This window comes from Polyodon spathula, chromosome 24 (genome assembly GCF_017654505.1).
Source record: "Polyodon spathula isolate WHYD16114869_AA chromosome 24, ASM1765450v1, whole genome shotgun sequence".
Classification (NCBI taxonomy): Eukaryota; Metazoa; Chordata; class Actinopteri; order Acipenseriformes; family Polyodontidae; genus Polyodon; species Polyodon spathula.
The window spans coordinates 17,440,704-17,466,541 of NC_054557.1; the positions used below are offsets into that span (position 1 = coordinate 17,440,704).

The 25,838-nt window shown below is 42.1% G+C and overlaps 1 protein-coding gene across 2 annotated transcripts in view; it reads left to right on the forward strand.

Moving 5' to 3' along the window:
- Positions 1–19,380, forward strand: part of LOC121299046 (cytosolic carboxypeptidase 4) — a 100,268-nt gene extending 80,888 nt beyond the window's left edge. The window contains exons 23-24 of one of the 2 annotated variants that reach the window (XR_005947353.1): positions 15,179–15,284; positions 18,692–18,743. Coding sequence is in view for 1 of the 2 variants with exons in the window: in XM_041226529.1 (XP_041082463.1) it covers positions 18,692–18,989 (298 nt within the window). In the remaining variant the exon portion in view is untranslated. Of the gene's footprint in view, positions 1–15,178; positions 15,285–18,691 lie in introns of both variants that reach the window. The other variant, XM_041226529.1, reaches the window with a different exon arrangement.
- The last annotated feature ends 6,458 nt before the right edge of the window (positions 19,381–25,838 follow it).

The window sequence follows — 25,838 nt, forward strand, 5'->3', positions numbered from 1 at the left end:
TTTCAATTATGCTGCCTGCTAGGTTTGTCGTTTCTCTGCTCCAAAAGAGAGGATTTTTTCCCTGAGCTGGTTATTTATGAGAGTTTGTATATTTTAACAAAGGAGCCATAACTCATGGGACACGGTTTACCAGATCCTTTTATTTAATCACATTCTTGTGTGTGAGGCGTTTTGGAAAAAATGTGCTTCTGTTTTACGGCTCATATGTTCCATGTACTGTTTTTGAATTTGTATTTTATTATTACATAAAACATTTCTTCATCAAAAAGGTATTTTAACATCAGCAACGAAAAACATGCACTTCAGAACTCTTACAATAGAATACATAGAGTGGCTGTCTCTCAAAATCACAATGTGTATCTGTCAAAGGAGCTGGTAATGCAATTGAAAGAGCGACCATCACAACTGAGGGAATATTATCAACTGCAATCAAACGAAAAGGGCTTCCCAAGAGGATTATTAACGCAGAGCACAGTAAACAAACATTTCAGTGCGTTCGAATGGAGATATCAGAACTCTCTTCTAATTAAACGAGTTACTTTCTGTGATTTGAAGGTTTGTTTTTATGTCATAAATGACTACAAAAGATTTAGAAGCGAGTAGTTTTTCGAGATTTACGATTATACTGTATTTACAGTATAATCGTAAATCTCGAAAAACTACTTGCTTCTAAATCTTTTGTAGTCATTTTTGTATTACTTTAGTATAAATACATGTTAATTTGGATTCATATGTTGTTTTTTTCTGACTTTATGTGAACAAAAAGACACACATTTGCCTGTTTTCCCATTGGAAATAGTGATATTTTGAAATATCATTGTCCTGGTCACAAAAGCAAAGTTTGTGGGGAATAATAGCCATTTTCTATACTTTTGAGGCATAAGCAATTAGGAAATAACACTTACTACCCAGGAACAAAAATTGTGTTACATAGTGTAATGAAACAAGCCCTGAATACAATTTAGAGTAAATAGTTTTAAGAATCAGCCACAATGTGTTTCAATGGTTAACAACAACTAAATAACAAAATAAAAATCCTGCAAGCTAATTGTGGGTGGAATAAGATGCAGTGTCTCAGCTGAGAAATGGCACCGTATTAGAGAAGTGAAGTGTGAAGCTCTCCCTCCCTCTAACTGTTTCTCCAGCAGGACTGTGCTGAGGGGGCATTGCCGTCTGCTCTCAATGTGAATTGCTGGCAGCGCACACCCAGAAGCAGCTCAACAGCAAGATTTCATTGGCAATAAAGAACAATTCAGATTGTATACTGAAACCACAGTGCTCCCTGTGAGGCTGACTGCAGCTACATGCAATAGGATTATTTCACCTGTTTATTTAGGACCATTGAGTAAATGTAGCGCTAATATCTCTTTTCACACCCCACAATGTAAGGGAACAGTAGGGTAAGCAATGGAAAAGGAACACCCCTCCATCCCTCAATACACAATGAATCAATCAAACTGCAGCATGTAAACGGCACAGCTTCAAACCTGTCTTAATGATTGAATTTACACTCTGCACTGATTAACTGGGATTGCAAAGTCATTCAAATGGGAATTACGTGGGAGTTCCTCTGTTCCCCTCCTAATACTTGTAGTAATGATTAGGGTTGTTAGGGTAATAAAAAACACTACATGAGAGCGCTTCACAATCATTTCAATTAATGTTCATTCTTGACTAGTTTATATAACTTATGGCTGTTATTTCGGGTCCATCTGTTTCAAATGGATTTTCCCCAATATACTTATTAGCGGACTGCTGCACACCCTGCCAAACCCACAATCTCACACTCCAGCCACAGCGGGCTGCTGCACACCCTGCCAATCCCACAATCTCACACTCCAGCCATAGCGGACTGCTGCACACCCTGCCAATCCCACAATCTCACACTCCAGCCACAGCGGACTGCTGCACACCCTGCCAAACCCACAATCTCACACTCCAGCCACAGCGGACTGCTGCACACCCTGCCAAACCCACAATCCCACACTCCAGCCACAGCGGGCTGCTGCACACCCTGCCAATCCCACAATCCCACACTCCAGCCACAGCGGACTGCTGCACACCCTGCCAAACCCACAATCTCACACTCCAGCCACAGCGGGCTGCTGCACACCCTGCCAAACCCACAATCCCACACTCCAGCCACAGCGGGCTGCTGCACACCCTGCCAATCCCACAATCCCACACTCCAGCCACAGCGGGCTGCTGCACACCCTGCCAATCCCACAATCCCACACTCCAGCCACAGCGGGCTGCTGCACACCCTGCCAATCCCACAATCCCACACTCCAGCCACAGCGGGCTGCTGCACACCCTGCCAATCCCACAATCCCACACTCCAGCCACAGCGGGCTGCTGCACACCCTGCCAATCCCACAATCTCACACTCCAGCCACAGCGGACTGCTGCACACCCTGCCAAACCCACAATCCCACACTCCAGCCATAGCGGACTGCTGCACACCCTGCCAAACCCACAATCTCACACTCCAGCCACAGCGAACTGCTGCACACCCTGCCAAACCCACAATCCCACACTCCAGCCACAGCGGGCTGCTGCCTTTACTGTGAAAATGAAATCATTTGTGTGATTCACATTCTTATTCTGGCTTTTATTGAAAGAGTGTTATTTTAAAGTGCTTTGCGGTACCCTGCCAATAAAGACAGGGACTCAAACAGACAGATTCATAGGAAGAAATGGACCAGAATCTAATGCAAGGGCCCCGAGGGTTTTGACAAAAGGAGATCCAAACAGTGATTCTGTTTGGAAAGATCACCCTGCTACTGTGTGCTGGAAATCATGCCTTATATCAGGGTGATTATACTATGATGATCTGTGTGGCAAAGCATAGTCTGTACAGGAATGAGAAATAATATTATAAAACAACAATCTGATATGCAATATGATTTCCCCATCAGTAACTAACCCCGACCTCAACCCCAACCCTAACCCTGCTTTTGTTATTCTTGATAATATATCTAGATACGATTACCTTAGTCTGAAAAAGGGGGAAATTGCTGTTTCTGATCTTCTGCTGTTGTTGACAGCAAGGGTTCACAAACATCCTGTTTTTGTGAATTACATTAAGAGCTGTTCGAGGATACCATTGATAACTTGTATGGATATTGTGACCACATGGTAATGGGACAGTTGTGCTAGTCCATGTTAAAGGATGAAGCGTCTATACAGTTTGCAGATACACAGTGGACATATCATTTTAGATACAAATAATTATTTGTCCTTGGTTAATAATCGACATGTTAGATTATGTATTTCCCCTGTGGATATTTAAACTGTTTCTGGAGACTGTAGACAAAGATAAAAAGCTTTTAAAATGTTGTTGGATTCCTATGAATGTGATTCCAAGGTGCACATGCTGTAACAGGCAAAGCAAACATTCTCAGTGAAAGAGTTTAAATAGTTGAAGCTAGTTCCAATTGAGTCCAAGGTACTGTACTATTAAATGGCGTGCAATCATTTTCCACATTTCCGTTTCCGTTGCCCTTCTTCCTGCTTCAGCAGTCATGTCATTATAAAGAGTGTGAATCCATTGGCATTATCTGTCTTTGTCCACTCATTCTATCAGCTGCATCGATGAACTCTTATTTTACACGCCTGAACGATTCAGAATTCACCTGCTGGCGAATTTGAAACCGTGAGGATCTTTAAAAGAAAAAACTCATCTCATTATTACCCCAAACTGTAAAACATTTAATGCAGTTCTGGGATATTGACAACTTTATAAATTACTGCCATTGACAAGCTTCTGTTTCCAGAGAAGCAGACACTCTTAGCTATAGTCTGAAGCCATCTGAATCCTGACTGACTGAATAAATGCTGCAGTTTGATAAAAAGAATAAAAGCTCATTACTGAGGCGTCTGACAGAACTTCACGATAGTTTTGCTGACAACTTTCAGTTGAGAAACAGTAGCTGTGAGGATGAGCCAGTCCCATGCCAGTCTCGTACTGAGTGTGCATCTCACAATTGTCTATGGCGTTTACCAGAGGGGTAACGTAACATGGTTGGCAGACATGTAACACGGGCGCACATGTTTCTGATAAACAAAGCAATCGTAGGGTTGTGTTCTGCTTGAGATGAGATTTCTGACACGTTACTGTTTGAGAGTGACATCAGATCTCAGCAACACTTTAGTTAGGGGTCTGATAGAAGTGATTATAAATAATCTATAAACATGTTATTAATTATACTAGTAACAATTATAGACTAGGATTAGGAATAATAACACTATTATTGTACACTTGTGTCGTTGTTTTTGTGCCATTGTTTCTAATCAGATATAGTTTATCTGCCTGTTTTTGCCAAGCTGTCTGTCTTTGTCTGTCATTACATGTCTGTCTCACCAATTCTATGAGGCTGCTTTGTTTTTGCAATACAGTTATTATGTGATTTTTCCATTGTGTGTTTGCTTGTGTTGCTATTGTTTATAATAGCTTATAACGGAGGCCTAAACTAAAGCGCTCCCCACATCTCTGCGTGGGGTGGAGGGGTTTCATCACTTGTTTCATGCTAATGAGATTGTAATCTTTATGTAATTGTTCCATCTAGAATCTGTCTGAGATGAGAGGAGGACAAAAATAGGTGATGTGAGAAATGAATGCCATGCAATTGCTGGCTGTCAGAGCAGCAGTGTGATGGTGTGTTTATTAATAGAGAGAGCTGTACTGTAAATACACTTCCAACTCATGCATTAGCACTTGCTAGGTGGTATATAGAGGCTAGGGTTACTTACCTGCCCTGGGAAGGCTTGTCCTTTACTAAAGACAATGAAGAACACAGGCAATTCAACTGCAAAAGCCAAGCCACCTAAACATAGAAATGAAAGATTGTGTTGCCTAATACAGTGCTGCCTCGCTATAAGGCTCTCATTATAACGTGCCTCGGATATAACGCTCCTGCAGCATGTCCCCCAATTCCCTATACTAGTGAGTCATGCAATATTTCTACAGTAAATACAGTACCAGTCAAACTGGAAACAACTTCACAGTCTAACTTCCGTTTCTGTCTCTCTCTTTTGATACAGTATCTGAACTGAAAAAGAGCTGCGCTGGCACTTTAAAACACAGACATCTTATTCAACATTAATTTTATAACTAAATAAATATTAGGCCTATTACCTGGTCATCTTTACTCATGTATTTACTTCTTTGTTGTGAGAGGAGTTGTAGCTTTCTCCGGGAAACGAGATGCTTCAGCCCCACTCTGGGAGCTGAGCCTAGGGCGAGCCCATTCCCTCTTCCCCTCGCCCGACGACCCTCTCTCCTTCTCTCATTTGGGTTGTTTGCCTGTCGCTTTGAACTGAACTCCCAGCTGCTGTTTAGCCAGGCAATTTATAGTTTAAAAACTGCTAATTAAAATTATCCACGAGTGGGAATGTTGGCTTTTTTATAGCGTTGATTACAAGGTGTTTTATACACGGTTAATTCACAGAAAGTTACATTTTTGCTTCACTATATGTGCATTATAGAGAGGGAGTTATTTGATTTAGTATTTTAGTCAGATGTGTGTTGTTATGCGTCCCTCGGCGCCCCCCACCCCTTCCTCATTTATAACGCTGTTCAGTTATAACGCTTATATTGTGCCCCCCCCCGAGGCCCACATTATAGCGAAGGAGCTCTGTATATATATAAACATGATAATGAATGATGCAGAAAGATTTTAGAGAAGAACTCTGCTGGGATCCGGGAAGGCATCCTCTTCCACTAATCCATGTTAAATATGCATCTCTTTCATTTCATGAAAAGCATGACATGAATCTGTCTGCTGCGGTTCAAGCTGTAATCCCCTTGGATGCTTCCCTCACTTGTGTGTGTCTTCCGTGCGCAGGATGGCCAGTAGAATTCCCTGAATTGTGTGAAGAGGGACTTCATTAAACATCATAGGTGTTGTATAATGTGTGGCTGTGTGTGTGTGTGTGTGTGTATAAGCTATTCCCCGCAGTGTTCCTGCAGCTGTGTAAAAGCAGCAGTGAATCATGTTTTCTGATAACACTCCATCTGCCTGCCTGCTGCAGGCTTGTTCTTATTAATCCAAATGCACTTCTTTCTGTATGGAAACATGCAAGTACCACACCAGTGATAGTCACGGCCACACCATAGGGAATACACATTGCATCAGTATGGGACACACCATAGGGAATACACATTGCTTCAGTATGGGACACACCATAGGGAATACACATTGCATCAGTATGGGACACACCATAGGGAATACACATTGTATCAGTATGGGACACACCATAGGGAATACACATTGCATCAGTATGGGACACACCATAGGGAATACACATTGCATCAGTATGGGACACACCATAGGGAATACACATTGTATCAGTATGGGACACACCATAGGGAATACACAGTGCATCAGTATGGGACACACCATAGGGAATACACATTGCATCAGTATGGGACACACCATAGGGAATACACATTATCAGTATGGGACACACTATAGGGAATACACATTGTATCAGTATGGGAACACACTATAGGGAATACACATTGTATCAGTATGGGACACACCATAGGGAATACACATTGCATCAGTATGGGACACACCATAGGGAATACACATTGCATCAGTATGGGACACACCATAGGGAATACACATTGCATCAGTATGGGACACACCATAGGGAATACACATTGTATCAGTATGGGACACACCATAGGGAATGCACAGTGCATCAGTATGGGACACACCATAGGGAATACACATTGTATCAATGTGGGACACACCATAGGGAATACACTATAGGGAATACACATTGTATCAGTATTGGAACACACTATAGGGAATACACACTGTATCAGTGTAGGACACACTTATATCATGCAAACATATTTACACATGTACATTGTAATCATGTGTAAGTACAGATGTATTTACAAAGTAACGACTATGTAAATCACAGTAATTAGAGACACTCCATGTAAAGTGTTACCTGGTAAACTGCAAGTCTCCAGAATCGAGTGGTGACCCACTGTTACTAGCTAGTAGACCCTCTCTCGAAACACCTGTGAGTGTTCAGTTACTTTGGTTAACAGTTTCTCTGCCCCCTGATAATATTACGAGTTGTGTGCCAGTACAGAAAAGAACAAGCAGCTTTATCACTCCATGCAATATACACTGTATAATTCATTTGGATGACTGAATCTTGTCAACAGGAGATGGTTTTATTATAGTTTTGTAATTTTGTGTAAATGCTCTCAATCAGATTATTTATGTTGCTGCTCAAGGGAGTCTCGGTGCAGCCATGCCTTGCAATCTGCTGGGAGAATTGCTCTGTTCATTATGCAGCATTAAGAGAGTGCATGAGACCATCCTCCTCATTCCTGCCCCCTGACCTGTACAATCTGTTATCCAAGGTTATTGAGATTTCCATCCGCTTTTCTGATTAGAAATGTAAAGAGATCTATCGCTGTGGGCTCTGCGTTCATCATTGGAGCGCAGGTGTGAATCCAGCACGGCAGTATTGCTCTAGTTCCACTGGGTTTTTTCCATTAAAAATAAATAGAACATTTCTTATGACAAGCAATGCTTTTTAAGACTGTTAAAACTGTTAGTAAGAGTCTACTTCAACCCAGCTAACCAGTAGCTACCTGTGCAAGCTTACTGTATCTGCAGGTTTGGTACACGGTTAAGATGCCTGTCACACCACAAGCCCCTTTCTTCCACAGTAAATGAGAGAAGAAGCAGACAGAAATGTTTGTTCATTTTGGTGGCCAGTTATTTGAGGTAACATTGTAATTTGCATCCACTGCTGTACTGGGTGGCTGGGTTCCATCAGCAAAACATTTTGCATCTCTCTGTTTAACAGTTTGATCCCTTTCCTGTGCAGATGTGAAAAGCAGTATTGATTTGAATTGCTGGGATTTAATGTGTAGTTAATGTAGTTATTAAAAAGGGACTAATCAGATCATTCATCACAGACAAGCCAATCAAGTAGAACAGAAAGCTTCCCACAGGCAAGTACTCTCCCTCCCTCACTCTCTCTCTCTCTCTCTCTCTCTCTCGCTCTCTCTCTCTCTCTCTCTCTCTCTCTCACACACACACAATATTATCAAGATCTCTATACAAACTAATACATTTCAGCCTCATGGAGTCTGAAGTTTAAGAGAGCATGTCTTTTTCATGAGATTATCAAGGCTGGATTAAGGGGTTTAAAACCTTAATCAGTCCATCTTTCTGCCTGTTACGTGCCATCTATCTTTCTACCTGGATACCACAATTATAATGATAAAAAGAAGAACATCACTTAGATCTGGATTTTTTGTTTTCATTTCTGCATGTACTAGAACAGTTGCATAGCGTGTATAGAGAGGAAGGGTTCGGTCAGTCTGTGGTATAATCCTTCTGCCAGAAAGATGATCAGAAAGAATTCTATGCAAATTCCACAACCTTGTGTACTACTAAAAAACTGCACGATGCACGATGGCTCCAATATAAGCTGGTCCACCCCACACCTTCTCTTGATATGTTGGCAAGATACTGCTTCACCACAATACTCCCAAGACACCTGCACCATTAGCATGCAGGAGACTACACATGAAAAGACAGCCCTGTATAAATATCTTCAAATAAAGATACAATAATTGGAGAACTAGATCAGTCACACACTGAATCTTAAACTGCACAGTGCTAAGGTGGTGGGAATAATAACAAATTACAAAACAGCAGCAAAGCGCGGATTGAAAAAAGCCAGAAGGAAGGAAGGTTGGCTTGAGGTCGGGAAGCATCCTGAAGTGTCTGACTGGGCCTTTGTTAACATTCCCAGCCACTTCATTAACTGACTGAAATAGGACAAGTTATTGTGAGTCTTACACAATGGGGGAATCACATTGCTGAAATTAATTAGAAAATGCTGTAATTAGGCCTTTTGTTTGTGTTGTGATATAAATGAAATGAGAGGAGAGGGTTGGCTGAGCACAGAATACTGTTCGTTCAGTTGAAGTATTTAGGAATTGGCTGCACAGGGCTTGTGTTGCTGGAGAGCAGCTGGTGGAGAGGGGATGGTCAGCAGGGTTAAGCTACCCCACAGTGTGCCCCTTTTCGATTAGACCATTTCCCACAAGTTTCCTTTGATACTCAGTAGTAAATGTAATAAGATGGGACAGTCGCAGTGTAAACATACTGCAATTTGCATTCGCAAAGTATACATTTTGCAGCATGTACTAATGAAAAGTATATTAATGAAAAGAGGTGGTTTGCTGCAGAATAACGTCTATACATGCAAGGGTGCAAGAATCAAAATAACATTGTTTTTGTCACATATAAACATTATCTGTACAATGACGTTTACATTTTACCTATTTTAATAGTTGTATATATTTAAAAAAACAATGAAAAGCAGTTTAATCCCATTAGATTCTGTAGTGGGGCCCACACCTTCACCCCCAAAAAACTTTCCATTACCATACAGTAGCCCCTCACTAAACCAGACAGTTTTGTAGTATTGCAGTATTGTAGATTTAAAACAATACAATAAAATTGCACACACATACATTTATAGTGCTCAATGTATTTTAAATGCATAATTTAAATCTCCACCACATTTTTGTGAATTTATGAACGACTGCCCATAATTACATATTCATCTAAGGTTGAACCGCAAAGAAAAACTGTTTGCGACTATTGCGACAGGCGCAACACTTATAGTACATTTCCCCCTCAGTCTTAGTGGTTCTATGAAAACGTCTTTACCAGGGCACTGGTTGCCTTCCCCACTGGGGCCTGGTTCAAATCCACCTAGGAGACTAAAGTGAATTGAGTGCTGGTGGTCCCTACCTGTGCAGTGCAGTAAATTGTCCTGGTGGTCCCTACCTGTGCAGCGCAGTAAATTGTACACAGATTTAACAAACAATTTCTATTGACAGTCAAGACACACTCTCCAGCAGTGAAGTTGTTAGTCAAGAATATCCCTTGTATACGTTTTTGGGGTTTGCGTGAAGCTATGGGGAGGCCTGTCGGTGTGTCCCCAAGTTTGAGCAGAATCTATCCTTCTTCTAGTCCTGTACTGAGGCTGCAGCTTTGACAGAAGTGCTGTACAGAATGTGTTGTTTTTTTTTCCATTTTGTATTTTACAGTGGTAATAAATGCGAGTGTAATTCTGCACACTCTGAGAGGAGCCCTGGCAGCTACTCGGCACTCCTGACATGTTTAACAATGGCAAATAGTTGAGATAAAAAAAGTGTTGTGCTTCCTTTGTACTAATGATCAAGCCATGGCTGATTGGGCATTCCTGACTAGCACGCCGACAGGGCTTGAAGTGTAAACATGCACTCTGCAAATGTTTCCCTGCGCTAGTTTCAAAATAAACACAACATTTGCAGAATTGAAACTGGCTTTGTTCCCAGTCATGGATATCTTCGTGGGGCAACAGAGAGACTGTTAGCAATAGGGATTGAATGACTGGAGTCATCAATGCTAGCTGTTACCTCCATGTGATTGATCCAAACGAAGGCTGATATGAATTCCTGTATTGCTTGAATCAGAGAAGGGGACTTTGTGGAAACCAACCTATTTAATAGAGCATGTCTCTCTAGTGTATTTCTGTTATTGGAAGTAATACAAATGCCAGGTCTGGCCCAATTTTAAAATGGAAACAGCGGCTTGTCTAACAAATGAGGGGTTTTAATGGTAGGTATAGGACTGAGGTTGGGAGTCATGGTATCAAACCCTCTGTACAGAATATACTGGGCATCATGGGTCCCAGTCAGTGCATTAGCAGACAGGTCCTGTTACAATCACACGCTGATCTAGACATTGGCAGGTCCCATTGCAGGCACCCAGTATCTCCATCCCATTGGACCCAGTCAGTGCATTAGCAGACAGGTCCTGTTACAATCACACGCTGATCTAGACAATACAAGGGGGGGTTATTGTGTTTATTTATTATTTATTAATTTAGTCATCGCCAATTATTATTTATTTTCTCCCCAATTTAGTCATGTCCAATTATTTTTAGGCTCAGCTCACCGCTACCACCACTGCACTGACTCGGGAGGGGCAAAGACGAACACACGTTGTCCTCCAAAGCATGTGCCGTCAGCCGCCTGCATCTTTACACACTGCAGACTCACCATGCAGCCACACAGAGCTACAGCATCGGAGGACAAAGCAGCTCTGGGCAGCTTACAGGCAAGCCCGCAGGTGCCTGATCATACCACAGGGGTCGCTGGTGTGCAGTGATCCCAGGACACCCTGGCCGACCTAGCCCTCCCTCCCACCGGACAGCACTGGGCCAATTGTGCGCCACCCCTAGGAACTCTTGGTCACGGTCGGCAGTGACATAGCCTGGATTCAAACTTGTGATCTCCAGGCTATAGGGCACATCCGCACGGAGCGTCTTTACTGGATGTGCCACTCTGGAGCCCCTTTATTGTGTCTTTTTAACATCACGGAATACAATAACAAAAGGTACAGGCAACCTGATTAGATTATTAAAATAGCCTTCCTGGAAGTGGGACTTACTTGGTGTTTGTGCTGAGGGCTTGTGTTATCAGCTGTAGATGTCATAGATATTGTTTTGAGAAAATGATGCCTTTATTAAAGTCTGTCTCCCCACTCACCCTGTGTTTAAGGAAAGCAACAGTGCGTTGCTAACAAAGACGCCTGATAGGAGCACGCGGTTAACTGCACCGTTGAATACTGTGAGTTTTCTATTAAGTGCATGTGGCGGTGGTTTTTAACTAGTTAATAACATGTAGCTATCAGAAGTCTCTTTAGTATTGTGCTAATGGCTGGAGTGGTCCCTTTAGATTTCTACATGTACTCTGTAGTAATAGTCAGAGTGGATCTCTCTGTAGCGAAAAGCATTATCTCCTGATTTCAATGTAATTAAACTGTATGAGTGACAGCAAGATGACCTGATAGTCACAGAAACTCTTACATTATCCATCTTCAGCCTTCATTAATGTCTCCTTACAAAGGAAGGGAGGAGCGCGGTGGAATCTCACACTGAACTTGCAGTGCAGATCAACTAATTTCTCATCTCAGTTGTAAAACTTTGTCTGGAAATCTTAAATGGTACCTGGAGGGCAGTTTGCCTGCACTGTAAGCACTGCAAAGGGGCTGGATAAAGAGCAGGGGAAGGGAATGAAGCTCCTGGTCTTTTTAAACATACAAATCCTGTTTTTTCAGGTGCAGGTGACCAGCAATGCTTCAAAGCACTTTATAGTCACTGAGCGACCGTTGACAAGTGCCAGCACACAGCATGTCGGTTTGCATTTCATTAGATCTTTGTATCCAAATCATTATTACTGGATTTTTTTGGAATGTAGAGGGGGAATTTGAACCCAGATCATGGGGGTCAACACCCCTGGTCCTATTCCTAAAGTAGCAAGCTCTTCAACACTGTTCTGGGTGTGAGCTGCACGTCACCGAGCCCCAATGGAAACAGCAGAATCTGGTGACACAGCAATCAGCCAATGGGACAACACTGCTGTCCACGTTCCAATATAATCACATGGTCTAGACAGTGTTAATACAGGAGGAACCATATAGAATATGTTGAGCCAGCAGGAATCGATCTACAGTTCAACTTTTCAACCTAAACTGTGCTTAAGCCTTGTATTGCATATCCAAACATTCAGGCTTAACACTGTTTAATTGGGTTGTGTTTCAATTCTGAATCTGTTTGAAGATTATTTATTTTAAAACCCAAGCTGTTTAATTAAATATTTTTCAAGATATTTTGAGGTGTAGCAATGCGATTTGATTTTTTGTACTTTGATATTTTAAAATGCTAATGGTAAAGGCTCTGGTGCTCTGCAATGTGTTGTGATCTGTTCTTGTGCTTGGTAAAGGCTCTGGCGCTCTGCACAGTGTTGTGATCTGCTCTTGTGCTTGATCAAGTCTCTGGCGCTCTGCACTGTGTTATGATCTGCTCATGTGCTTGGTAAAGGCTCTGGCGCTCTGCACTGTGTTGTAATCTGCTCTTGTGCTTGGTAAAGGCTCTGGTGCTCTGCAATGTGTTGTGATCTGTTCTTGTGCTTGGTAAAGGCTCTGGCGCTCTGCACTGTTTTGTGATCTACTCATGTGCTTGGTAAAGGCTCTGGTGCTCTGCAGTGTGTTGTGATCTGTTCTTGTGCTTGGTAAAGGCTCTGGCACTCTGCACTGTGTTGTGATCTGTTCTTGTGCTTGGTAAAGGTTCTGGTGCTCTGCACTGTGTTATGAACTGTTCTTGTGCTTGGTAAAGGCTCTGGTGCTCTGCACTGTGTTGTGATCTGCTCATGTGCTTGGTAAAGGCTCTGGTGCTCTGCACTGTGTTGTGATCTGTTCTTGTGCTTGGTAAAGGCTCTGGCGCTCTGCAATGTGTTGTACATCTGCACAATCACTTTCGAGCTATTTTTACTCCCTCAGTTAAAAGCTAAACATTGGTCATGCCGTTGCTGTAAATGGGAAAATAAAATGGGCCAGATGCAGCTCTTTAACTCCTGATGGTGTTTTAAATATGTCAGGGATAAATATTACTTCCAGAATGGCCAGCTGTGTGCTTTTAAAAACAGGGTGCTTTTAATTGAGAACAGAGGGCAGTATCTTAAAAAAACTTTTGAAACAGGTGAATCACTGATAGGCTGCATGGCAAGATGAGTAGAGTGCTGATACTGTTTGTGGAGTTAGCTATGAAACACCCACACATGAGGGCTGAAAGTAGTTTGGTATATTTCTGCATGTGAGCACTGTGGGTGAATTTATGAGTCAGTATTACCGCAGCATGTGTGGTAGGGAATTGGCTCAGGATCTCACCATGAGTCACTTATTAATGTCAGGTATAACCCACACTGCTTTCCATCCATTAGCTTTAGCATATCAGTATCTGAAGAACAAGTTTGCGAGTAGGGCTCCATATCTCCACTGGTTAATTAGTTATGTTGTGAATATTTCAAACCCCAAACTGACAGCACCTTCTCTGTACTGTGTCTATATTTACCTACACGCCCCTCCTCTCCAATCTGATTGGGGTCTTTCATCCCTGTCCTGTGTACACTCCATCCCCTCAAATGACAGCACGACAGTATATGACAGCACGCAGTATATATATATATATATATATATATATATATATATATATATATATATATATATATATATATATATATATATCATATACCGTTACATGCAGATTGATTTTATAATAGGGTAACTACAGTAAATTATAAATAAATAAATAAACTAATTTTCTCCTGTGACCTAGAGCCCTGTGCTTGGCATTTGACTGACATTTTGAAACATGATTTTGTTTGACTAATATACAGCTCCAAGATGTTTTTCAACATATAGTAACTGACGCTCCTCCACTATTCAACAAAGCCAGGGGCTAGAACAGTTAGAAGCTGTCACAATACCTCTACATACTGGCTGTACAATACAGGCACACAGACATATACAGGGAGGGGGTGAGTGCTAATGCATTTCTTACTGGCACTTGGGGGGGGGGGGGGGGGGGGGGGTCAGTCCACTTGAGGACCAAGGATGGGAAGAGCTTCTTTGCTCCATTATTAGACTCCAGCCCACTATAGGATCAAATGCTTTCATTAAACACTCTATTGTTTTTCATTTCCTGGGATTAGATGCATACTGCCTTGCAGATGATGTTTGTATTCATTGTGCAGCAATCGTAGTGAATTCATGTGCTGCTTATTCCACTTGTTCAAGCAGCACTCCTATCCCACCGGGGGCAGTATGCCAATGCCTAGTGACTGCGCTGCAGGGCCCCCGTGACCAGCGAGGGTGCTTCTGAATCACCAGGACCAGTGTCTGTTTCTTTGCTGATTGAGATAATGATTCAGATCAAACCTGCTGGGATGCTGCAGGAGATTCATTCACACAGAGCAAAGGAATGTATCGACAGCTGGCATTGATGTTTTAATTAATTGCTTTACAAAAATAAAAAGCTGATGAAATGAAATGTGCTGTAAGGCAGCTATCACCACAGGCAGAGCTTAAGCACCATTCACAGAGCTTCTAGAATGGATTTCATATACTGTACAGCATGTGTGCTTACTCCCACTCTTAAATCCACCACTGACAACTAATGACTCAAAATACACTTCATGAGAATGCAGTTGGTTTGTGTGTGTGTGTTCATTATAACTGTACGTAATTGGAACACAGAAAGAAATAATAAACACAGGTTCCTTTTCTACAAACAGAGTTTGCTGTTCATTTGATTCCTGGAGACAGATGGTAAATATGAGCAAGTGAAGTCCAGCTTACAAGAGAAAAGTAACGTGGGAAACACACAGCTCCAGAAGCGAGGTGCGGAGTCAGCGATCACTATCAGACTGCAGTCGACCTCATGTTAACTGGGGGGCTGGTCCATTTCTAAGGGCCTGTAAACCACTGTTTTCCTTTCTAAAGTGTGTAGAAGCCAGTTGTTGTCTTTAATCCTGTGCCAGGTATCTGATGATAATCGCTAGAAGACAGCCTTCTCCTTTCTTAAAAATACAAATAAAAAAGGAATATCAAGATTAACTCTCAACCTTTCTTAGAAGAATGTATCTCCACAGAAATGCAGTTTTCTTTTGTTTTTGCTCAGCAGATGCAGGATGAAATGTGGAAGGCACTAGGTTCAGGTATAGGAGAGTATACTCCACCCAGAAATGAATGGCTATGCATTGGGATCCCATAAAACCTGGAATTTGAATTAATGTTTCTCAAAATTAGTAAAATCTTGAGAGTGCCAGTGTTTCTTAAAGCTTTTTTAATGTATTTTAGACAAATTGGTGAAAAAAATTACTAAAAATAACAACAATAGAAAAATGATATGGGTTCAGCTCAAGCTTTGGCAGTGCAGAAGTTAAATGATATGGGTTCAGCTCAAGCTTCGGCAGTGCAGAAGTTAAATGATATGGGTTCTGCTCAAGCTTCGGCAGTGCAGAAGTTAAATGATATGGGTTCAGCTCAAGCTTTGGCAGTACAGAGGTTAAATGATATGGGTTCAGCTCATGCTTCAGCAGTGCAGAGGTTAAATGATATGGGTTCAGCTCAAGCTTTGGCAGTGCAGAGGTTAAACAATATGAGTTCAACCCAAGCTTTGACACTTCCACTGCTGTGCTGTCCACACACACACACACAGTCAAATCAGGATGCTGATAGTGAATTCAATATTTCTTTGAAACACGATTTTCGTATGAACACATAATGACTAACTGTCAGGGAGATGCATGGTGTCCTTTAAACTGAGCAGCATAAATAAATGAGGGCAGGGCTGTGATCCTTTAATTAGAGAGTGCTTCGACTGGAGAGAGAGGCCCATAGTAATCTATTCTATCACTGCCCCTCCCACAGTCCTGCAATCTTCACTCACAATCGTTCAGCGGGTCCTCTTACAAGCCTCTCCTTGTCCTGCTTTCCCTGGCCATTTGTTCAATTTTTTCCCCTCAGCATTCCATCCCTTATTATCTTCTCACCCAGGTCGCAGGGTACAGTAGGTCAAGGCTGAAGTTTAATTATTGCTTGCAGTTTTTTCTTGCTGTACTGCACAATCAGTATAATTAAACTGCAGTCTAGCGGTGGTGTGGAAGCAATCTGAAAGAGAAAGATTAAGCAAGGGGGTGACACCCTCTCTTCCTAATTTGATACAGTTAACACTAAATTACTTCATTGCTTGAGCTTTGCTTATTTTTAAGGAGATAATAGCAGAACCTTGTCACCACAACTCTGAATATCAAATTATTAACTGACCAACAGTGATTTGCTATGCGCTATGAGTATGCATACAATAATATACTAAATAACAATACCCACTGATTTACTGCAATTGGGCGAGTTGCTTGGCACATGGACTAGAAGGGTACTTTCTTTAGGGTCTCATACACTGCAAGCTGTTAAACCTGTATTCAGTTCACTGTGTGTTTCATCAGAGCAAACATGGATAAACACAAGGTGTTACAGAATAAATGCATGATCATTTAAATTAAACAGTTACGATACATGAATGATTGGGGAGTGTGGAGTGGTCTTGGAAGGTGAATGATGGGGGAGTGTGGAGGGGTCTTGGAAGGTGAATGATGGGAGAGCGGGGAGAGGAGTCTTGGAAGGTGAATGATGGGGGAGCGTGGAGGGGTCTTGGAAGGTGAATGATGGGGGAGCATGGAGGGGTCTTGGAAGGTGAATGATGGGAGAGCGGGGAGAGGAGTCTTGCAAGGTGAATGGTGGGGGAGTATGGAGGGGTGTCTTGTTATCCAGCACTGGAACTGGAAGGTGAGTGAAGCAAGTCAGATACCTCACCCCTAGATTTATGAAAAATTTCCAAGAATAGAAAAGAGGAAAACAAACCACAGTCTTGCCTTTTTCATTTCTTTTCAGAGCAAAGCAAACAAAAAAAACAAGGAGAGAAAAAGTGAAATCTGTTTGCGTGTCACATCCGTGTCCCCTGTGAATTCTTGTTTATAATCTGATTAGAGTGTCTGGGCCTGACTGTCAATCATGGGGTGCTATGTGAAGGTCGGTGCCTCCTTGAGAGGTCTAGATACCAGATCTGCATGCATACAGACACACCGCATCACTGTTATTCTTCAACCAACCCCTCACGCCCCCCCCCCCCTTTCTTCACGACATGAGGAATCATGGGTGTGTTCACTTCGCAAACATCTGACCAATTCCTTTTCCTCAAGCCAGAACGGCAATTTTAAAAAGCATTACCCCCAAATGGGTTTGGAAAACAGAAACACATGCACACACAAAATGCATCAGAGTGCTGGTTCATTCTCATTGGAAGCAGCAGCGCTGTCAAGGCAGCAAGCAGCAGCATGAAGCACTAACCCACCACTGGAGCCAGTGCACAGGAAATACAAGAGGTCAAAAAAAGAAAGACTGTGTTATGAATCCCCTTAGAAAAAAAAACGCACAACAAAGGGGCAGCAAATCACTCAGCACATCCGAAGGATGGTGAAAAGTATAGAAAGTGACTTAATCTTCACACCAGTTTACAGAAGGATTTCCTTCTTTGTCAATAAATACCTAGAAAGTCAAAAGCTGGATAAATCAGAAATGTCCTTGAGGCTCCATCAAAAGAATGAAATGAAATAAGTTTACAAAAAAAGAATTGTATTTGCTCCCATATTTGTGATGTTATTGGGTGAAACACCGAGTTCTGTGTGTTGGAAAGAAGGCCAGGAGAGACTTGTAGTTCAGAGCGTTGTCAGGGAAGCTGAATCTGTTTCATCCCCCAGCTCAGTGCAGGATAAATAAATAATGCATTCTGAAGAGACCTGACATGTAAACACAGTTACTAAGGCTGCCCACCTCAGTGCAGTGCTCCCATATAGCACTGATGATTCAGCACCTCTCTCTCCGTTAACAGCTCTCATATACCACACATGTTTCAGTACCTTTCTCAGTGGACAGCTCCCACCGTCTGTACTGTACAGCTATGGCCAAAAGTTTCGCATCACCCTATAGAATTAACAAATGTTGCTTTGATTTCTCAATCCTAAAATTATAGGTGATGCAATGCTTTTGTCCATAGCTGCGAGATCTCTGGAGAGGAGGAACAAGCAGAATTGGACTTTCTGTAGAAAATATTCGGTGTGCAATCCTTATTCAAATGTGTTTAGAACTCCTGGGTTGATGTAACATAAACAGCAGTGGCTACTCCTGAATATATCTGGCAGTATAAATACACAGTGAATGCATTGTTTAACGGCTCTGTGCTCCTGCAGCGTGTTTGAAGATGACGAGCCCCCCTGTGAGGAGGAGATCGAGTACCACAGTGACGTCTGTTCTGAGCACGGCGCAGACAGCAGTGAGCTCGACGCCGAGGTCAACGGGGGTGGGAACGACTCAGAAGAGGACCCGCTCCAGTATGGCCTGAAGACCCCTGACAGGAAGTCCTGTCTTTCAGCACAGCTGCTAAGGAAACCCTCTGTGGAGGTCGTCACGGTTACCCTCAGCTCGCACAAGAGCTTCAACAGCTCTAAGAGCCACTGCCTGAATTCAGATCTAGCTCACATAGAATAGCTTAAAGGATGGAGCTCAGATCTGGATTCAGATCTAGCACATGTAGAGTAGCTTAAAGGATGGAGCTCAGATCTGGAATCAGATCTAGCACATGTAGAGTAGCTTAAAGGATGGAGCTCAGATCTGGAATCAGATCTAGCTCACGCAGAGTAGCTTTAAAGGATGGAGCTCTCTTTGTAAGAATGGGTTTTCAGTTGTTGGCATAGGGGTTTACTTGAGTAACTTTTGGAAGTCTATTTATTTTCCGCTGGATATTTCTATGGCAGGGGTCTCCAACCCTGATCCTGGAGACCCTCCATCCAACAGGTTTTCTAGGTATCTTTACATCATCAGTGGCTAAAGATCTGGAACACCTGTTAATCTTGACTAATTAAGCCAATAATTGGTTCAATTAAGTAAAAGAGATTGGTTACGTAACAAAAACCAGCAGCCACAGTAGCTCTCCATGACCAGAGTTGGAGACCCCTGGTCTTTGTTAAATGAGGAGCTTCTTAGCTCTGTTATGTCATGTTGTTTAAGAAGTTTACACAAAAATAAATTGTGGTTTAAAAAAGTGATTTAAAATTTGCAGATATATAGAATATATATTTTTAATTGGTAGTATTTACAAAAAAAAATCCAACAGACACTGTACAGTGTTTTTTTAAACTAGTTGAGGGACAGGACTTTAATACATATCTTACTCATATTTAATTTAGCTATTTTCTGTTTATTGCATTTTACAACATGTTTTAATAGTTTACACACCATGCGCTTTGTAAATGAGTGTTGTATAGTATTGTACAGCCTACTTGGTGAGTGGAGTTTTAATAGCAGATTCCTCACATTGGTTAATTTGACTTTTAAAATGGCAGAGGTCTTTTTTCAATCTATCTTTTGAGAGCTGTGTGTGATTTACACATACACTCTCTATACGATTTGAGATCTAAATAAACTCCTCATGTTTCATTCTGGAGCGTCTCTGTTCTTTACAGGAGAGGTGCATCCCAACAAACCATGGTCTCTGGGCATGCTGACAGGTTTGCTTTGCAATCCCTGGAATTACCAGAAAAGAAAGAAATCAGTTTAATGCCATGTAAATCTAAGTAACAGTAGCTATATGATGCGGCGCTGGCAACTCATGAGGACCACAGCTTTACCAATGCCCAGCCTGGCACTGGCAGACACAGTGCTGTAGATCTATGACACTAATAATGGAGTCAAGACATCTCAGAATGAAAAAGAAAGAATTAATTTAGACACCCGTTTGATCCTCTCTTTATGGACAAGCAGTCCAGAGGGAGTTTTTCTATGTTACAGTCTCTCCGATTGCAAAATGATACCTGCTAGCCCTGGGGACAGATTCTTCCTAGGCAATAGCTTGGCTTGGTATTGATCTTCAGAGAGCACATGACTGCTGGAGCTGTGGCTCAGACAGCATAGGACACTAGACAAATAATCAAGTAACACTCTCAAAACATCAGATAGATAAATAGAGAGAGGCAGAGAGAGAGTGTGTTTAAACCATGTAATTCCACATAATTACAATGGTATTAGGCATAGCTATAGCCAAACCCTAACCCTCTTTTCTGATGGAATTGTGCACTTATATATATTGTACAAAAAGATGTACACATCAAAGACATTGTAGCTATGAAAAATAATATTATAATTATGTGTAAGTACACATGTATTTACTAAGTAACTACGTAAAGTTACAAAATAAGTAATACACGACGAACAGTGGCAGAATAAGCTAAAATAATGACTTGCTAATGCCGCCCCCCCCCCCCCCCCCCTTCAATAAGAAGATACACAAGGGTGCAAGGCATTAATCTGGGAGTGCATCTTTTAACATGTCATTGGGATGTTTTAATCTGTGTATCCTGCAGACACAACACTTTTCAATCATAATTTAAAAGCTGTGTGTATTCACATCAGATTGAAACTTTCCTTTGCCTGTGATTCTATTCGAGATTTGCTGTGATGGACAGGTGAATAATGAAAGAGTGAAACATCAACCACTGCCTCTATTTCAGTAAGAGCAACATTGCAATGCCTCACTCAAGCTTGGCTGTTGGGTTTATGTTTACTTTAGAGCTTCAGACCCATACAATCCGCAGTGCTTTGTGTGTGGTTCTTTCAACTGAAATATGTGTTCTTCAAAACAAGCTGTCACAAGCTCTTATGATAATGCTCCGGTACTTGTAATGCAGGTTTAAAGCACATTGCTAATCCTGCTATCAGTGTGCTGCATCAGTGTTGTTGTGTGTGGTTCAGTAGGGAGCACACTTACCTTCATGTTGAAGATTACAGGGTAGCAAACTGCAAGGGGGGAAACTAACTACTAACACACTGTCCCCCAGCACAGTATCACTCCTGGGTAGCCCTGCCCCCTCGGAACATGATATCAGCACACGTAATGGGAGAACTGGTTGTGAAACCAACTTTCCATGAGGTGCAGTAAGAGTTCTCTTTCAAAAGGGACAGTTCTTTTAAAGTGGGGATACACTTTCACAAAACATTCCAAAGAGTGCTCTTACAGGACAATGAGCCCAGCTGGGTCTGAAGAAGAGGAGCCCTGGGTCAGAGAGCAGATGCACAGTTGGGTAATCAGCACTTACAAACAATTACTTTGCATTTTCTAAATTAATATTTAAAGCTGAAAACAATTGTTGCATTTCTAATACAAACCACAAAGACTAATTTTTACAGCTACAGCCCATGGATTACTGACTATGTGATACATTGTAACAACGTTTGGAGAACAAACACGACTTGTCGATTAATGGAGGACACCACTGTGCTTTTATTTTCACTCCGAATACAAGTCAATAACTATTTCTATTTCCTTATTGAACATATGTCAACCTCCCATCAGATGAAACATTCAAACATGCAGATGTGATTTGGGAAAGGTCAACTCCCCAGCCTAGTTTAGCAGCCCTGATTGAATTCTGAGTTTACTATTCTCAGTCAAGAGTAATGGGGAGGAATGCGCAGATGAAATCGCTGTGTGTGTTGTGTACAATCCATTGAAGTGTCATCCTGTCATGAACAGTGAACCATGGCCTTGAGCAAAACTGTTTCTTCAAAGATGGACTGCTGTACAGTCCACTTCACCACTCTTTAAATAGGCCGATGTTGGGTCTGGAGGGGCTGCATATAATCACCAGGTAGGCTGTACAGGCAGGTTTTTAAGCCTTGAAAATGATCTCTCCTCTACACAGATGGTACACTTACAGATTAAAGGGTTCTTGACCATCAAAAATGTAATGAATCTGGAGTGCAGATCTACAGCGAGTAACACGTTACATTAAGTGTCTCTAATTACTGTGTATTCATATAGTAGTTACTTAGTAAATACATGTGTACTTACACATAATTACAATGTTATTATGCACAGTTACAATGTACTTAATATGTAATGTTTTTGTATGATATAACCCTGATCCTTTTCTGATACAATTGTGTACTTACATATATCATGCAAAAAGATTTACACATTAAGTACATTGTAACTATGCATAAATGTTTAATGTATTTTAGTCAATAAATACATTATAGTGATGGGATACCAAGACACAAGCCTTCCTACCTACTGTAGATACATACATATATTTGCACACTTTACAATGCGTATTGAAATTAATAACAGTCTAATGAGATGCTTCAGATCCCAAGACACACTAAGACTTGATTCAATGTACAAGAGAAAGTCCACACACAAGTTTCACTGTACCCCAGTTAACATACCTCGACATCCTCACCCAAAACACTAGCATAGCACCACTGCCATCACCCCTGTCCTCAACGGAGTCTCCTCCATTGTGTCTGACAGATAAGAATGCTGCCCCCCAAGAACGATTATATGGAATCTGTTACACACATAACTAAACACCTAGGTGTTATATTAGGCAAAGCACACTTCCTTTGAAACTCAGATGCTTCTGAATTCGAATGCACATACATATGTAGGGTAGTCTTCCTGCATAACAACACAAAAATCTTCATATAAAAAAAACATGTTTTATAGGATAAGCCTGTTTAAAATTCATTAGCTTGTCCACATGTTAAACCTCATTTAAGAAGTGGACAGGTTTCTCCACGGTCTACAATTGTGTTCATTTCTAATTGGTTAACCAATGAAGACAATGAAAACTACATTGCCCAAACATTTGTCTACTTGCCTAATTCAATAACACAGAGGTATTGGACTCTGAATAGACCCCAAAGCAGCATTTCAGTTTTGTGTATGTGGCTACACTCTGTATGCTGCAATTCAAAGTAACAACTTGTGTTCTATTTCAGGAGACATGTATAGCTGTTAAAGCTCTTTTCTTCAGTGTTCAGCAGATATTCATCCTTCTTCTTCTTCAATATTTTAATTGCATGAACATCAGTTTGAAGCACAGCTATTTAATTTCATAGCTTGCATTTTCATTGCTGACAATCTCTCGTAACCCCCTGCCTTGTATCTATAATTAAAATATAACAAAATTATCTCTATGCTGCAGAGTTACAATGTATTAAATAGTGGCACTTTATTCACCTATTTAACTTTTCATTCCGTTTTAATTAAATGAACAGAAAGCCAGTTGTTGAACTTCACACCACTATACAATGCAGTAAAATGGGCTGGAAATCAATACACACACACACACAGAGAACAATTCCTGGCGACTCCAGAGGCATGCTAAAACCTGCTGTAGTGTAACCGTGTAGCTCAACTCAATGTATAGCTTCCAACAGCTATTGGCCTGTAACTGATCACATCAGCATCGATTTGTTTTGGAAACAGTACTGCATGTTCAACAGAATGCGACTGCAGAGTACTGAACCAGCATTCAATAGCAATAAAGATTCAAGCGTGGTGTGTTCTTACAAGGACTTTAACCAGTATCACAGATCACCAGTAAGCATGAATTACATCCAGTCTTTTACACATTCCCATACTGTACGTACTGATCAAGACTTTCTCGAACCTCATTGAAATATGAATGTGCTGCATCTGCATCCAACCACGGCTGGGTAAACTGAGCACCTGCAACCTGTGTACAAAGCAAATGTCTGATCTGCCCTTGGCTACAGACGTTGTTTAAAACACGCTTCCTGTATACTACTCTAGCAAAACATCATGTTGTAACACATCAAGACAAATGCTCCAATATTTAGTAGAAAACGATTTTAATGAACAGCTCTAAAAATACTAGATATCTTTAGGGCAATCAGTGACCCCCCCCCCCATAAAAGTCCAAGGTGGAGGGATGCTGGTGCTATGAGGAGCACTGCTGGCTGCAATGTATCCCTGGAGTGGAGGGGCGCAGCCCTGATGAGAGCTGTACTGCTGGCTGCAATGTATCCCTGGAGTGGAGGGGTGAGCCCTGATGAGAGCTGTACTGCTGGCTGCAATGTATCCCTGGAGTGGAGGGGCGCAGCCCTGATGAGAGCTGTACTGCTGGCTGCAATGTATCCCTGGAGTGGAGGGGCGCAGCCCTGATGAGAGCTGTACTGCTGGCTGCAATGTATCCATGGAGTGGAGGGGCGCAGCCCTGATGAGAGCTGTACTGCTGGCTGCAATGTATCCCTGGAGTGGAGGGGCGCAGCCCTGATGAGAGCTGTACTGCTGGCTGCAATGTATCCCTGGAGTGGAGGGGCGCAGCCCTGATGAGAGCTGTACTGCTGGCTGCAATGTATCCATGGAGTGGAGGGGCGCAGCCCTGATGAGAGCTGTACTGCTGGCTGCAATGTATCCCTGGAGTGGAGGGGTGCAGCCCTGATGAGAGCTGAGTATCCCTGGAGTGGAGGGGTGCAGCCCTGATGAGAGCTGTACTGCTGGCTGCAATGTATCCCTGGAGTGGAGGGGCGCAGCCCTGATGAGAGCTGTACTGCTGGCTGCAATGTATCCCTGGAGTGGAGGGGCGCAGCCCTGATGAGAGCTGTACTGCTGGCTGCAATGTATCCCTGGAGTGGAGGGGTGCAGCCCTGATGAGAGCTGTACTGCTGGCTGCAATGTATCCCTGGAGTGGAGGGGCGCAGCCCTGATGAGAGCTGTACTGCTGGCTGCAATGTATCCCTGGAGTGGAGGGGCGCAGCCCTGATGAGAGCTGTACTGCTGGCTGCAATGTATCCATGGAGTGGAGGGGCGCAGCCCTGATGAGAGCTGTACTGCTGGCTGCAATGTATCCCTGGAGTGGAGGGGCGCAGCCCTGATGAGAGCTGTACTGCTGGCTGCAATGTATCCCTGGAGTGGAGGGGCGCAGCCCTGATGAGATCTGTACTGCTGGTGCACGACTAAATATCCGATCTGTGCAAAAGCAACCTGCAAGCCGGTTTCAAGGAGCTTGTTTCTGAAGCTAGAATATACTAAATACATCTTGTCTTATAGAACTGAGTGAAAAAGATTGCAGGAACTGTCGTTTTAAAACAGCAAACTATCATTTTCTCAGACTATAACTGTCAACAAAGTCAGCTCGGATCTACAATCTAAAATGAGTTTTTTCTGTAATTTAGTTCTGAGTCATGCAGAATAAGCAACACATGAGCTGGAGCAATTTAAACCACTCAATCGCTGTTCATTGTTCTGGCATATTCTATTCTTCTTTGCCATGGCTTCCTGTATGTTCTCAAGCTGTCAATGAGAGTTTTAAATGTCACAAATACATCTCATCAACAGTCTGTTGAAATCAGTGCACATTTTAAAAGGGTACCAATGAACTGTATTCTCTGGTGCAGCTGGGGCCAGCCCATGCATTGCTGAATACTGCAATTAAACAAAGAAGCAGAGGCATGTAAACAAATCAGTAATTTCAATCAATGCAACATGTTTGTTTAAATAAAAACAAAAACAAAAAAACAAGTTCAATTATA